General features: G+C 38.7%; 1 protein-coding gene across 2 annotated transcripts in view; it reads left to right on the forward strand.

Moving 5' to 3' along the window:
- LOC126419164 (splicing factor, arginine/serine-rich 19-like) overlaps window positions 1-15,913 on the forward strand; it is a 176,900-nt gene extending 160,987 nt beyond the window's left edge. For both annotated transcript variants that reach the window (XM_050086291.1, XM_050086290.1), the window contains exons 10-11: window positions 1,351-1,543; window positions 10,708-15,913. In XM_050086291.1, coding sequence (XP_049942248.1) covers window positions 1,351-1,480 — 130 coding nt within the window. In that variant the 3' untranslated portion in view covers window positions 1,481-1,543; window positions 10,708-15,913. The remainder of the gene's footprint in view (window positions 1-1,350; window positions 1,544-10,707) is intronic.
- The last annotated feature ends 668 nt before the right edge of the window (window positions 15,914-16,581 follow it).

Below are 16,581 nucleotides of genomic sequence, written 5' to 3' on the forward strand. Positions count from 1 at the left end.
AGAGAGAATGTTGAGAATGGAAGATCAAGAACAAAGTGCTCAGATTAAAAGGATGTAAGGCCAGAATGTAGTCTTTTGTTCCTGCCATTCAATTTAAACTTCGAAAGAACAATGACAGAAACAAAAGAAAGGTTCTAGAGCAGCATTAAAATTTAGTGTGAAAGGATATCTCTGATAAGATTTACAGGTGACATTGTGCAAGTGAAGAATATTTACAGGACTTGTTAAAGGGAATGGAGTGTCCAGTGAGTACAGAATATGGCATGAGAGTGAACTGAAGAAAGGGGTTGGGGGGAGGAGACCAGACAGTGAGGTCATCGGTCTCGTCGGATTAGAGGATGGGGAAGGAAGTCGGCCGTGACCTTTCAAAGGAACCATCCCGGCATTTGCCAGGAGTGATTGAGGGAAATCGCGGAAAACCTAAATCAGGATGGCTGGACGCGGTATTGAACCGTCGTCCTCCCGAATGCGAGTCCAGTGCGCTAGCCACTGCACCACCTCACTCGGTCTGAACTGAAGAAAGACTAAGCTAGTGAGGAACAGCATGAATGAGATTAGTGATAAACTTAACATCAAAATTGGGGACCACCAAGTTAAGTAATTCTGCGGAGTAACACATGACGGGTGAAGCAAGGAAGACATAAAATGTCATCTAACACAGGCAAAGAAAGTGTTCCTGTCTGTTAATATCAGACATCAGCCTTAATTCCAGGAAGAAATTTCTGGTAATGCACATTTGGAGCAAAGCATATCTGGACTGTGGGAAGAGCAGAAATGATGAGATTCAAAGCGTTTAAGATGCTGTGCTGAAAATTAAATGAACTGATTGTCTAAGGAATGAGGCGATTCTCCACAGAATGGATGAGGAAAGAAGCATGTGGAAAACACATGCAAGAATACGGTACAGGATGACAGGACATGTTGAAGACATCAGTGAATAACTTGCATGCTAATAGAGGGAGCTGTAAAGGGTAAAAACTGTAGAGGAAGACAGAGATTTGTGTTAAACTTAACAAACAAAATAATTGAGAATGTAATGTGCAAGTGTCAGCCTGACATGAAGGGGTTGACACAAGAAAGGAATAGGTGGTGGATTGCACCAACCGCTCGGAGGACTGATGACAAAAACAGGAAGATAGTGTACCTAATCATTAATAGTTAATTACTTTTTTGATTAAAGAAAAATGGAGGAATTAGTTACTTCTTAATATATCAGGCTCTATATGGAACTACAGATAATCTGAATTGTGTTTTTGTTATTGTTGCTGCAGAAGTATACCACCATAGCTGTGTGACACACAGCCTTAACCCCCTTTTAACAAAACTGTAAGCACTGTGTTCTTTTCACAGGTGGTACAAGTATCAGGAATGGCTTGAAGCAGAACGCTATTATGAACATTGGGCAGCTCTTGAAGCATCTCGTAGCCGCAAAGGGTGGGGTGGTGGCAGCAGCAGTTCTAGGAAACGCCGTCGCTTGTAATTACGTGTTTTACATGGCACAGGGTGTTCTTTGCCAAGTGAGGAGAGTGCCAGTCTTTTGGAGGTAAGTACACTTGTTTCTAAAATTGTTTTGCTGTCTCAGTTGCTCAGTGGTGAAATTTTGGTAGATTACTCCAGAAGCTACTTCAACCACCTAAGAATGAAGTCAGAACAATTCTTGGAACTTAATAGAATTCAGGATGCTGTAAGGAAAGAAGATACACTAATGTGGTAAGCATTATTGTCGGAATTGAAACTGGAGTACGCACTGTGTTTTTGCACAAGTGTAAATTTTTATTCCTAATCTCTATATTATCCATATCGTGTTCCAAAGTACAAAATTTGTTACAGATGTTTGTGATGTAACCTATTTGGGAAGTTTCTTATCTACAGCTTTTGGATATCAAGCTTTTTGCTTCATACATAGTAAATTTTCTATTTTCGCCTTTAATTCCACGTTGTATTATTTTTGGTAGCTTCTGCATTTGTGCAGCTGTACTTTTAACGAAGTCGTTTTCTTCGGGATGCCTTCATATTAAGCTAAGAGTATCTGCTCAAGTTTCCCCATGTAGAAAGAGGTCTTCATTAATCTTATCTGTCTTATTACAGGGCGTATACAGCCCTGGACAACCAGGAAATCCAGGAAAAACCCAAGAACTTTTCAGGCAGGAAAAATCCTAGAAAAACCAGGGTTTTTTTTTTTTTTTATTCCTGGAAGTTTTCATTGTTTTAGTTTTCCGTAACAGTTTTGTAATTTTGAGTGGTAAAAACTGATACTCTAACAAAGAATTTTACTTTAGCCTGTATAATACTGCAGTTATAAAACATAAATGAGAGAATGCCACCAAAACTTTAGATGCTAAGAAAATGCATCATGTACACCAACAAAACACAGTGCGTGCACAAACACCAAAAAATTTTTGAAGACCATTTTTACATGTGAAAGCTTAGTTTTTCTTGTTACTATATTGTATGTTTATTAATTTAAACCACTTAATTTTCCTATTTCTGTATTTGCATGACTTAACAGTGATGTTCCTATTCGCTGACTATATCACGTGTCCTGTCACCTGAATATCTGCTGCCATTGGGTGTCAAGATCATATGACGAGCTATGATTGGCCGACAAAAGTACATTGAAATCTCGATTTCAGTGGTTCAGACGCTACTGTGCTGTATTTGACAGAATTATGGTTTATACTTTCGTGTTACTAAAATATGCAGTGTAAATGCTGCCCCACATCAAAGATCTTTTCAAAATGCGTTGTTTTTTGCTGCATTTCATTCGCAAAATTTCTGGGAAGTTCTGTGCTGGTGTATAGTATCTTCACCATTCAGAGGATTGGTAAGATTTACAGCTCTGAGGGAAAGTACAGTGTCATTTCACATGTACCTTCACCAGGGTATTGTGTATTTTAACCTGAGAAAAAGTGGATTTTTAACTGGGAAATGCAGGAAAAATCCCCCCCCCCCCTCCCCTCTCTCCTCGTCTGTGTATACATCCTTCCTTTTTTCTTATAGAATGTGTTTTGGTCAGTAACTTCAGCATCATCAAACCTTCGATGTTACTTTTGTGAAGAATTCTCTCAATTGCACCCAGTGTCACTCTTGGTTCTTGTAGTGATTATCACTCTTGTCCCACTACCATCTCTGCCTAATTTGTAACTGCCGAGAAACCAATAATTTTCTCAGTTCCAAACTGCATACTACATTTATTGAAATGTCACATAACACATAAGCGCAAGCAACACACCAGTGACCTTCGCCTGTGTGTGTCGCATGTGGACAGTAGCGAGCAGCACAGTTTCAAAACTCAGTTTTACCGTGTAGTATCTTTGTGTAAATTGGGCTTAACATACAAGTGTGACAAACAGCTCAGTTCTCACCCTCCATCTGCCCTTGCTGCTTTGCATAGAATTTTACTGGTTCTAAGATACATATTGTTAGATTGGTGACCTCACAGAAATTGTAAGTAACCATAAAACTTTGTGCACCATCTTCCAAAGAGAATAGGAAATACAAGGCTCTTGACCAACTCGCATATCAGGAGAGGGGCCCAAGAAGGAATATTACTGTATGCACCTTTACACACTATGATGATGTTTGCCGTGGCTATGATAATATCGTCCTCTGTAGTGATGATATCCTCCCCCTTCTGCCTTCTACGTTGGGCCCTCCAGAACGCACTACTCTGTCCCCGAGTGTACTCACCGCCCAAGATTCTGCTGACCTGCAACTGGATACACCAGATACCATGTAATACACACACTGGTGAAAACACATTGCATGATTTATGCAATCCATTATGACTAGTATTATGTGGATTCTATGATACATGGGCTGAGGAATGCAAGTATTCTTTAGGTTTATAGTGGGCCTAAAGATGACGTTAATGTTGCATCAAAACAAGTTGATTGAAATAAATTTGTTCGGTGTTAGGGCTGTGGTGGTTCATTTTCTTTATATAATATGTATTGATGCCGTATCCCCACAAACGGTGGCAGCAGGTGACCCCAGGGCGTGACCTGCCTCCTTGGTCCCTTCACGCCCGCGCAGGATACCGATAGTGTGATCCTCCAGTGGAATTGTAGTGATTTTGACTCCTAACTGGCTGAGGTACATCATCTCTTATGGGTTTCCCCAGCTTTCTGCATTGCCCTCTAGGAAACTTGGTTCCCAGCATTGTGGCCTCATATCCTCTGCAACTTCGGGGCTATTTTAAGAATTGAGCAGACTATGACAGTGTGTCGGGCAGAATTTGCACATACATTCTGGACTCTGTCAATAGCAAACTTTTGCCGATTGATGCACCTATGGAGGCTGTGGCACTTTGTGTGATTATGTCTCTGGATTCCACTGTCTATAGTGTGTATCTGCATCCTCATAGTGGAGTCTCTCAGGCCGTGTTGTCTGCACTGATTTCTCAGTTCCCCTCACCCTTTATCATTTTGGGCGACTTCAATACCCACAACCCTTTGTAGTGTGGAACCGCAACCCCTGGCCGCAATAAAGCTATCGAAATTTTGCTCACAGAGCTTTATCTTTGTCTGTTGAATACAGGTGCCCCCACGCACTTCAGTGTGACATACGGATCTTATTCAGCCATTGCTCTTTCCGTTGACACCTCTGGTCTTATACCGCTCAGCCGTTGGAGAGTCCATAATGACCAGTATGACAGTGATCATTTTCTGATTGTCATCTCCCTCCCTCAGCCTCACTCACCTGGGTGTCTACCTGGATGGGCTCTCAACACTGCTGCTTCTGCCATTGCCCTTAGCATACTGCCACTTGGAGGTATTGCTGCAGCTATCCAGAGCACAACCGCAGCCATTCTCTCACTAGGAGACTTAGCGATACCCTGTTGCTTGGTATCCTCCCCATCGAAAGACAGTACCTTGATGGATGGGCTTTCAAATACTGTAAATGACATCCTTTGATGGAGAACCTCATTGCCTGAAAATGACTCTGTTCTTGCATCCTAATGTTCTCTGCAAGTTGCTCGAACATATGGTGAGCTGGTACTTGTGTTGCTATCTTGAGTCTAGGGGTGGTTTTTTTTCCCATGTAGGTTTTCACCAAGGCCTTTCTATGGCTGACTGTTTGGTCTGCCTGGAGTCTCCCATATGGTTAGGTTTTGCCTGTCATCAGCACACCTTATTGCTGTCTTCTTTGACTAGGGGATCATCGGGGCCCGTTCCCAGTTTTTCCTCAGAAGTTCTAGTCACACCATATTTTCTGGATTCAATTTGTTACTTCCTTCAGTATCCCCCTCCCCAGTAAGAGAAGAGAATAGGGTCCTGCAGATATCTGTATTGAATGTCACCTGTTTTCTTATGATTATCAATGGTCTAGCTGCAGCTGTGTGGTCTGCAGTGTCACCCTCCTGGTATGCTGACAATTTTTGCATTTGCTATTGCTCCTCCAGTGCGGGTGTTCCTGAACTCTGGCTGCACGGTGCCATATGAAAGGTGCAGTCTGGAGCCCCGAGCCTTCTCTTCCAGTTTTCAGCTGTGAAGACATGTGTCATGCACTTCTGTCACTGTCTTATTGCACATCCACAACCAGAACTCTATCTCGATGACAAATTGTTGAATGTGGTGGAGTCTTACCGCTTTTTGGGACTGCAAAGCCTAGGTGATAAGTCTTCCCAATCTTCAACAAACATGATGATGGTCTCACCTTAATACTCTTCACTGCCTCAGTAACACCAACTGGGGTGCAGGCTACTGTACACTTTCACCACTTGACAATGCTATGATCATATCCTCTGTCTATTGTAGGAGTCTGGTATATGACACAGCATCACCTTCAGGATTGGGGATACTGGACCCGATACACCATTGTGGTGTTCAACTTGCCACAAGTGCATTATGGATCAGACCTGTAAACAGCTTACTCGTGGAATGTGGGATCTCTCCCCTACAGATCAGGTGCCAACAACTGCTGCTCAGCTATGTAATACACATTCACTGCTCTCCTGAGCATCTAAATTCCATGTAATTTTTCCTGGTAGAGAGATCCTACTCCCACAATGGAATCCCAGGACCTATCCTTTGGACTGAAAGACTCTTTTGGCCCCATAATTTTGCAATGGCTGTTCTTGGCTGTCCTCGATGCAATTCTGGGTTCAGAAGTGGAAAGGACGAACCAGTTTTGTGTTTACACATGCAACATGCAGTGAACAATGCCTCTTGACTGATGGATTCAGTGTGTTCACTGCAGAATTATATGGGCATTGCTGGAGCACTCACTCACGTTCATTCTCGCACCAGTGAGTCATTCTTAATTCTGAGTAATCCTCAGCTTATCAACCAATGTTACCCTCAACACCCATTGATTGTCACTATCCAGAATCTCCTTTCTGACCTCCTCCAAGCTGGCCAGTCATTCATCTTTGTTTGAATCCCAGTTCACATTGGGCCCCAGGGAATGAATACACTGGCCCAGTTGCAAAGTTGATTACCATGATGCTGACTTTGACAATACGGGTACTGGAACTGGACCTTTGGTGGGCTCTATGCTGTCAAATGTTGAAGGCTTGGAATATGGATTGGTATGCCCTGACTTCTCTGAAACAAACAGGGAGCAGTAAAGGGGACCACAAGTATGTGGCAGTCTTTCCTGTGTGCTGCTCTCACAGAATCTACTGTTCCCTTTTGACTTTACATTGGCCACACTTGGCTGAACGATGGCCACACCCTGCTGGACTGCCCTAATTTGGCCACCCTACAGCGAAACCTCAGTCTTGCTGACACACTGCTTCTGGTGCAGGTGGAGACACCAAACTGCTGATCTGGTGTTACGTTTTACCGGTGAAGGTCCATTGCTGCATTTGCTTGGTGGTCCAGCCTGGCCTGGCTCCGACGCTTCACACCTTTTTAGTTCTTCTAATTCTTTTACATCAGTCATTGGTTTGCTGTCTTGTCATTCTCTTTCTTGAGATTTTTTCAATTTGTCTGTGTTGCTAGTTTTCTTGTAGTGGAAGGTGAGCAAACACTGGTCAGATGCAAATATTGTGTCTCCCATTGCGTGACAAGTGTTGGGGACCTCTAGCTGCTTTCTGAGTGGAGCAACTCACCCACCTTCACCTTCTTCCCCCTTACTCACTTCTACTTGCTTCTATCTCTAGGTTTTGTTGATTCTCATTTACAGTCAGATTCCTCAGGATTTGTCTTCTATGGCTTCGTCTTCTATGGCTTCTTCTCTGAGGACTCTTCTCAACTTGATGAATATAGGATGGAGGGATGATCTAGTAGTCTCTTTAACCCCGACAATCCTATCCAATCCTAAAACTCAATATTTAATGTGTCCAAATAAAACAGTACAGTTGTTTTTTTTTAAATTGAGGATTAATATGAAGCAAAGAGTGGAAACACTATGTGAGTGTGTTTTTCATGGGTATTACTATCGACCTTTTGTGAGTGTTCACCCCTGGGTATATTGTACTACAAATTTCAAGAGTTCTTTCCTTCATTATAGCAACATAAGTGTGGAGGAAGGGAGAGGTGTATGTGTGTGAGATAGATAGATAGAGAGAGAGAGAGAGAGAGAGAGAGAGAGAGAGAGATATCCACACAAGTCAATAAAAAAAAGAGGGGGTGGTGTAAAATGTGTGAAATAACGATTTAAGCTGTAAAAGTTATGTATTTTTGCACTTCATGTGTGGTATATGTACATAAGAGGCATTAAAAGATTTGTAAGGGACTTGTTTATTATCTAATGAAGGTTTATTATCTAATAAAAACCACTGATGTAACTCGAACTGATAACTGTCTGGGAAGTAGGAACGTATGATGCAATTTCATATGTCATAATTGATGTTTTTGAAAGCCTGCAGCTTTCCTTCATTTTTCAAATAATGAAATACTGCACTAGTTATGTAATTTTTCATGCTTATCACGACACTTTTAGAGAATTTTTTCTCGTTGTCAATTGCAAATATGTAAATAAGTATTTTGTCTGGTGTTTGAATACATTTTATTCTACATCTCTTGCACTGTCATCTTTTTGAGGTTATCAGGTACTGTGCCTCATTAATTATGTAGAAAACCACACACATACACAAACTCTCTCTCACATTGTTTGTTTGTGTGTCATCACAAAAAGTACATACGTAAATACTGCACTTGACAACGAGAATAAATTCTCGAAACACATTTTGCTCAACATGAATAAAATATGTAACTGGTGCTGTGTTTAAACTAAAAGCATTTGAGCAATGCAAAGTGAATGATGGTGTCAAAACACGCTAAATATGGTTCGACAAAGGTTTCACGATGATCACAACAATCACAAAACTGCATTTGCGCAGTAGAGACAGTTCAGAAATAGTTGCGATTGGTCACGATATCTTCATTCGAACAAACCTAATTACTCCGATCAGCCACCACGCCGAGGAGAGCTTGGCAGTGGCAGTAGATACGGCACAAATTGTTCCAACTTCTACACATTTGCCAGTTCAAATATGCTGCATAGAGTGCCCTGGTGTCAAGAAACTTAACCACATAATATTTGTAAACACTACTGGATAGCCAACACCACATAAATGCAGATATTAACCAATCCTGCAATTTGCACTGTTGTATTTTACCACGAATGGCACCTGTGCAGTGTTCTCAGTATGTTGCAAGTATCAGTCGTGATTACAACAGAGTGCTGTGTAGTTGTGAGTGCATTATGTTAGAGCTAAGTGAAGTCGCTAGTGGTACTTGTATAGTGTGTGCTTCCATAAACAAGATAGCCGAAGTGTTTCATATTTCAAGAGGCACTGTATCGAAGACTTACGCCCCATACAGAGAAAAGTGGAAAAACTTCATCTGCTAAGTCACAACATGGATGACAGTGTGTGTTGAGTGGTTGACAGACAATCATTGAAGAGGGAAAAAAGAGAACGACAGCTGCAAAATTCACAGCAGAACTGAATGTTGCACCCACGAATGCTCAGCCCAAATCAACATAAAGGGACCTCCACAAGCAGGGAATTGCAGGGTGAACTGGAATTGCAAAACCACTCATGAGAGATGCAGATATCTGTAACTGGAAAATGTGATACTGAAGCCATAAAATCTGGACTATGGAGCAATGGAAGAAAATTATTAGGTCAGATGAGTCTTGTTTGACACTGTTTCCAACTTCTGGCCCAGTTTACATCACCAGAGCGAAACATGGTGGGATTCGGTAATGATGTTATACAGGGTCTTACAAAAAGGTACGGCCAAACTTTCAGGAAACATGCCTCAGACACAAAGGAAGAAAATATGTTTTGTGGACATGTGTCCGGAAACGCTTACTTTCCATGTTAGAGCTCATTTTATTACTTCTCTTCAAATTACATTAATCGTGGAATGGAAACACACAGCAACAGAACGTACCAGCATGACTTCAAACACTTTGTTACAGGAAATGTTCAAAATGTCCTCCGTTAGTGAGGATACGTGCATCCACTCTCCGTCGCATGGAATCCCTGATGCACTGATGCAGCCCTGGAGAATGGCGTATTGTCTCACAGCCGTCCACAATATGAGCACGAAGAGTCTCTACATTTGGTACCGGGCTTGCGTAGACATGAGCTTCCAAATGCCCCCATCAATGAAAGTCGAGAGGGTTGAGGTCAGGAGAGCGTGGAGGCCACGGAATTGGTCCACCTCTACCAATCCACCGGTCACCGAATCTGTTGTTGAGAAGCGTACGAACACTTCGACTGAAATGTGCAGGAGCTCCAACGTGCATGAACCACATGTTGTGTAGTACTTGTAAAGGCACATGTTCTAGCAGCACAGGTAGAGTATCCCGTATGAAATCATGATAACGTGCTCCATTGAGCGTAGGTGGAAGAACATGGGGCCCAATCGAGACATCATCGACAATGCCTGCCCAAACGTTCACAGAAAATCTGTGTTTATGACGTGATTGCACAATTGCGTGCGGATTCTCATCAGCCCACGCATATTGATTGTGAAAATCGAGGAAGTACAGTACATACTGATGAAACTAAAATGAGCTCTAACATGGAAATTAAGCATTTCCGGACACATGTCCACATAACATATTTTCTTTATTTGTGTGTGAGGAATGTTTCCTGAAAGTTTGGCCATACCTTTTTGTAACACCCTATATATGGCATTCCATGGGCCCCATGGATGCATTACAAGATTGCATTACTGCTACGGATTATGTGATAACTTTGGTTGATCAGATCCATTTTGTGGTACAGTGTTTGTTCCCCAATGGTGTGGCAATTTTCCAATGTGACAGACTCCTGTTCACACAGCTCGCATCTTGCAGGACTGGTTTTGTGACCATAAATATGAATTGGAACTTCTTCCTGGCCATCACAGTCACTGCATCTCAATGCTATTGTGCCTTTGTTGGTGTGCTTTGGTGAGAAGGATGTGTGATCGCTATCCTGAACTTGCCACTATTTTGCAGCATGACTGATATAAGATTCCATTGAGAACTATATGGGACCGGTGTGTACCCATTTTAAGATGAGTGGAAACTGTTTTGAATGCCAACGGTTTTCCTACACCTATTAGGAATGGTAATTTGTTGTGTTTTTGCATATTTCCATATTTTTGTCCACCACCTGTAGTTTTAGGCTGCACTGAACTTGAATTTTTCTTTTTCAAGTGTTTTATTAAATGCTAAATCTGATTTGTTTTACGGTACTGAACAAATCTGAACTGGATTATTACAAGATGAATATTTACAAAACTTTTTGTTTTGCAGGTTTCTGACAGTTTTGCGCTGCTTTGGATGGGATACTGCCCTTCTGTACAGCACTCGCTGGTAGAAAATAGTTTTAGGATTCCTGGAATTGTGTAAGGGTTGTGTGCACTGTACAGTATTGAAAGCGAAAGCTGAAGTGTGTAATGAATACTAAATCGTAGATTTTTATTTATATATTGGTGTCTGACTAATCATGGAAAGAATTTTTTAGTAGAGTCATTCCTGCAAATATTGCTGAGCTCTTGTCTATTTGCTTGCTCTAAATTATGTATCAGTATTTACATAGAAGAAAATGTTAAAATCCAGTATGCTGTCCACTATGGACATTTTTAATATTGTCTTTGGCTGGAGATTCTTTGCATCTGTAATATTTCTCTTGTCTGTCAGTCTTAATTTGTGTGTACTTAAGATAAAATCAGTGTCATTCTATGATCTCTTTAACTGAACAATATGGGAAACAAAAACCTATCAAACAGCAATTGCTAAAGATGAGGGACTATGTAAAAATGATCACTCCCTATTCCCAACCTTGCCAGTTCCATCACATGCCAACATATGTATATTAATATTTTGTGTTTGTAGTACTCCAGGTAACTATATATATATATATATATAGTTAATGTTTATCTTGTCTTATTCTGTGAAAATGTCTCCTGTAATTGATGTTCCTCACAAAAGGATAACTAGTCAGCTTATAGCCCACCCCGTCATCTAGAAAGTGATAGATTCACTTTGATACATAAGAGGGACAATTGATCATTGATGAATATACGTATGTATGTATGTATGTAAATGACTACAACCATCTTCAAGCATTGTTTTTTTCACCACATCTGTGTCCCAGTTACAAGATACAGAGCTTAATAAATTGAGGCTAGAGGGTTCATTCTGATTTCTAATGTAATTTTGTTCCACACAGAAAATATCAGAAACTTTTGTAAAATTTCAAGTCCACACATGAGAACCTTCCAGTACTAGGATGTGATGCAGCAGAATATTTGATCTGTGAAAGGCAATGAGGAAACTGAGTGTACTACTGACACTAAAGGTTTTGGAATGGTAATGTCTTCAGGGTTGGGAATGCAACAGTGGCAATAAAAATTTTTGGGAAGCGAATTGGAAATTGGGAAATATAATGTAACACACTACAAAGAAAAATGGATATGAGTGGTGGAGAAGGCAAGTAAAAAAGTTAGAAATCAAGGTGAAAGGTAAGAAAAAAAAATCATCTACTATTCTATTTTTACATAGAATTTGAAAACATAGAGAATAAAATGCTGAACAGGGAAAGACAAATAAAAACCCCTGAAGTCTCAAGTGTATTTAAACTTTTCCGTTTAAAGAAAGATTGGAGGGAAGTAGGGGAAATGCTATAGTTGTAAGCCAAGTGAATAAAAAGGTTCATGACTGCACTAGTTGTGGCTTGAAGGAGGTTTTTGTTGGTGACAATTCAGGTTGTGAAAAGAAAGTTACGCATTGAATGGTGGTCCTCAGGTATCTGACTTATTCTGCATCAAAACTATTTCATTTTACAAGTTACCGTACAAGGTCGATGTAATCACTCCATCGCACAACTAGAAAGGGTAGTTGAAGATAATTTTCACTCTCAACAATTTTAATATCCAAGCATATGTTCTCAGCCAAGATTTCAAACAACAATCATAAAATGGCTTGTTGTAATACTAAATGTTAAAGTAGTTGTCTGCAATAACATTTTTATGCCCAACAAAATTGTACATTCAAACACCAACTGTCTGAAGTTTTTGAATTATTCTTCATTTGCTTTATAAGTTTGTTCTGTGCTCTATTCTTCATGTTCTCACTAATTAGTTATTGTGCAGAAGTTATTCTACTAAGGAATTTGAACATGTTCTCTCTTGCTTTTCCAGTGATTCTACAAGGCAACTCAATTAACCTTTTGCTTGTAATTCCACTGAAACCAGATTGTTTCACTTGTGGTTCATCAGTAATGTTTAGCATATTTCTGTGTACTCCCCCCCCCCTCGCCCCCCCCCCCCCCCCCCCTCTCTCTCTGTCTGTCTCTCGTACCTTATACAATCTTCGTCCGAGGCATTTTTGAATGATTTATAAACAGAATGTCTCACAGATAAGGACTATACAATATAATGCTGTAATATGTGACACTAAAAATGAAAGAAATATGTGCAGAAACAGTGGCTTGTGGGGACACTCTTCAGGTAGCCTGCAAGTTCACCATATTGGTTACACTTCATATATATATATATTTATGGACCAGAAAAACACAATACTCATTGTAGAGGTAGTGTGTGTTAAGAAAACCATTATTGCATTATTATTCATAAAATAATTGATTACTGTACCACTTGTCAGAGCACAAGTAATTCATGGTAGTAATGGCACCAATGACAAAATATAAAGGTATACGCAGTATTGTACATAATTCAGTTTACTTTTTGTGTCCTGTATGATGTCATTGTTGTTAGATGTTTTTCATGTCTTTTGCACAAAATTTACATTTTGTAGTTTGGCACATAAATTATAACTGTTCCAAATATCGTGCTAGTCCCTTCTAGGTCTTCTTTTGTACTGCTGTGCAAAAGAGACACACTTTGCACAGTATACTAACGAATTATGTATATTCACAAATGACACACTGTTAACTTTTTAGTTATCTTAAGTGTCGCAAATTTGCTCCAATATGGGTTTCTTATCTCATTCTATCCCTAAAATGTGAGTTGCACGACCCAATGTGCTCTTCGACTTCAGTGAATTACTTTATAGTGGAGACAAACACATAGAATTATGCCAAGCTGCTGCTTTTCCTCAACCCCCTTTTGTATGTTTGTATTCCTCTTGGTAATACCATTATTGTCACTGAGCAGTCCTCAGTTGTGAAACATTAACTATAGTTGCAGTCCTTTTATTTATCTTCTTTTGAACAGTTGTACAATGATCCCATTTGGCATTTCATTTATCTTTTCTAACTGTCTAGAGTGTGTCATGCACTCTAAAGGACTTCACTCTTTCTGACACACTGTGTATTTTTATATGCCCAGAAGGCTCACTTCAGCAAGAAGATGGAGATAAAAATATTCTTTTCGCCTTTTTTAATGTATCAGGTGCATTATATTACTTTTTTTTGCATATGTTCTCATTCTTTCCCAATATTTTAGTTTATGTCTTTGTGGCAATGTGCAAATTACTTGCATTCATGAGATAATGCTTTGGCCAGCAATAGCTCACAAAATATACAGCAGATATTAGTATTTCAGAGATAGAAATGCTTAGCTAAAGGAACAAATAAGGAAATGTGACGTAGGCACAAAAGAACAGTGGTGTAACTAAATTTACTCTGTTTTTAAAGATCTTATCTTTTTATCTGTCAACTCAGCCTTATAAATGTGCTCATTCTGTTAATTTTCCCTTTACACTCTGCTGGACGATAGTATTAAAGTGAATTAGGTTCCAGTAATTTTACATTTGTTAGAATCAACTAAAATGCATTATTTCAAACTTGTAGCGAGCAAAGGCATGGCATGTGTAGTAAGGTTATTTATGGTTATTTTACATTCCAGTTATGTTTTTCACAGTGTCAGTTATCTTTTGCGTCATTACTTAAATAACCACCACTTTTCTTTGTGTACTTTGTAAAAGTTAGATCTGTATATGCATCTACATTTCCTTACTCATTGTGTCACTTTTCTTTGCCAAGTGTTAATTTTGTTTAACATGTTTTTCTGGTTGTTTTATGTTCATTTTTCTGCATATTTTATATTAAATATATGCCCCTTTCTTTTTTCTCATCCCTACGTTCCTCCTCATACATTGATTTACTAAAGTTACATGTATCATTTTCAGTATTTGCTTCATTTACGCATGCAAGGATTTTTTGTGAGAATTTTCCTAGATTATTATATTTGGAATAATACATATTGCATAATAGTGCAACTGTTTTATCTCAGGCTGAATTTCTCTTTTATTATGTTGCAGTTGTTGTAAATGTTTGTTTTGTATTTATGTATACATGAATTGCCTGTGAAGCCTGTTTTAGCAATTTATTAATGTATACTTTCATATAATTCTTGATAGTAACAAAATTTTTGTATTTGAGGTTTGTTTAAATGTTTTATTGGAAGATGAAGATATCACTTCTCAAGATTTTTCTTGGACATGTATTTTCAAACTAACAATATAGACAGAACTGTACCAGAAAATTAAATAGGAAAATATTCATACAGTTCCAAGCGAAATGTGGAACCGATAATTACTGTCAGTCACGTTGTAAGAAATCAGATGTTCTTTTCATGAGCAAGTTGACGTCATAATCATATCCAATAATGCATTTCATTTGCATGTAATTGTTGTGGCCCTATTGTGTACAGAGATTTACATTTTTACCTTGAAACGTTTTCTTGCCTATACATTTGATCAGTATTGCACATTTGTCTTGTTAAGGTTTTGAGAACATAGTCTTATAACTAAAGTTTAAAATTAATGCCTTTATTTGGTTACATGGGAAACTATTTTCTGATAAATTATATACAGTTTTTAACACTGGGTACAAAATTAGTGCATATTCAGTGAAGATGGGAATGTAATTGGAAGTCTCTTTCAAGCAGCACTGAAATTTATTGAACAATCAAGGATTATCATGTTTTTTTTCTTATTAGACTAATTTTCAGAATTAATTTTTGGGTTGATTACAACTTCGTTCTGTAACTACCGATTTTAGTTATAGTAGCAGTGGTTGTTACATGTCATGTTCATGAAAAAATTGTGCCAACAACTTCCTTTTCCTTGTGTATAGACACTGTGTTTAGTTATGTGCACAAATATTTCAGTTTGTGCATTTGCGGAAATGAATCTCTTTACAAAAAAAAAAAAAAAAAAGAAAAGAAAAGAAAAGACAGGTGGCAGCAATAGATGTTGGCTGTCTGATTTTATTAAATTGCTTGATAGTTTTAATGTGTCAGAATGTTTACTGAATGTCTTTAGATTTATGTACTTTGTTTAGTGTTTTAATGACACATTTGAGATTTTTAATGATTTATGAATAATATAATGTTGTGTTTAAGATGCTGAAGAGCAGCTATTTCCTGTATTTGATCACATGCAAATGTATATAAATTATTATAAACTAAAAAAATAAAAATATCTCATATTCTAGACTCAATTGTAGATACAATTCAATTAAATAAATATAGAAAACTTGCTGTTTAACACAGTTGTGTATATGCTCCTCCTGACTTTATTTATTTATTCATCCGTAATCAAATTTTTTTATATGGATGTTGTCATTATACATACATATGTACATTATTTTTTCTTAGTTGTAGTTTCTTTCCATCTTAATTTGACTGAGTTTTGATTTCAGAAGACCTTTACTTTATAATAATTTTGTATGACTCTCAGTTCCCATTAAGATTATATGGTTTCTCATCATGTTTGTTAATTTTGTTCCTCAAGTCTTTGCTGTCAAGCCATTGTTGACATCAGTGTTTTACTTCATATAGTGGTTTCAAACGTTGCACTGAAATCCTCTATCTTCGAAGTTACATTTTGCGGTCAACTGCCATTTCACATACATACATTTCATATAACTGCATAGTTTGCAAATGACTGAGTTGAAACAGTGACTCACCATTTTCTCTGGTTGCACTTGTGAGGTGCAATATTTTATGCAGACAACTAGTGCAGCATCAGCCACCTAATGAAGTAAAGCTCCTTGTTCAGTCATCTCCATGTTAACAGTATTGGCTCATACTGGATAAAATAACAGTTCCTCCACACAAATATGTGGTAAGTGATCTGGAACTTGGACCGTGCAGCCTTGATTTTTATGCATAGCAGCCCCATCATTTTACACACAGTTTTACTGCAACCCTTATAAGC

The sequence above is a fragment of the Schistocerca serialis genome, chromosome 9 (assembly GCF_023864345.2).
Source record: "Schistocerca serialis cubense isolate TAMUIC-IGC-003099 chromosome 9, iqSchSeri2.2, whole genome shotgun sequence".
Classification (NCBI taxonomy): domain Eukaryota; kingdom Metazoa; phylum Arthropoda; class Insecta; order Orthoptera; family Acrididae; genus Schistocerca; species Schistocerca serialis.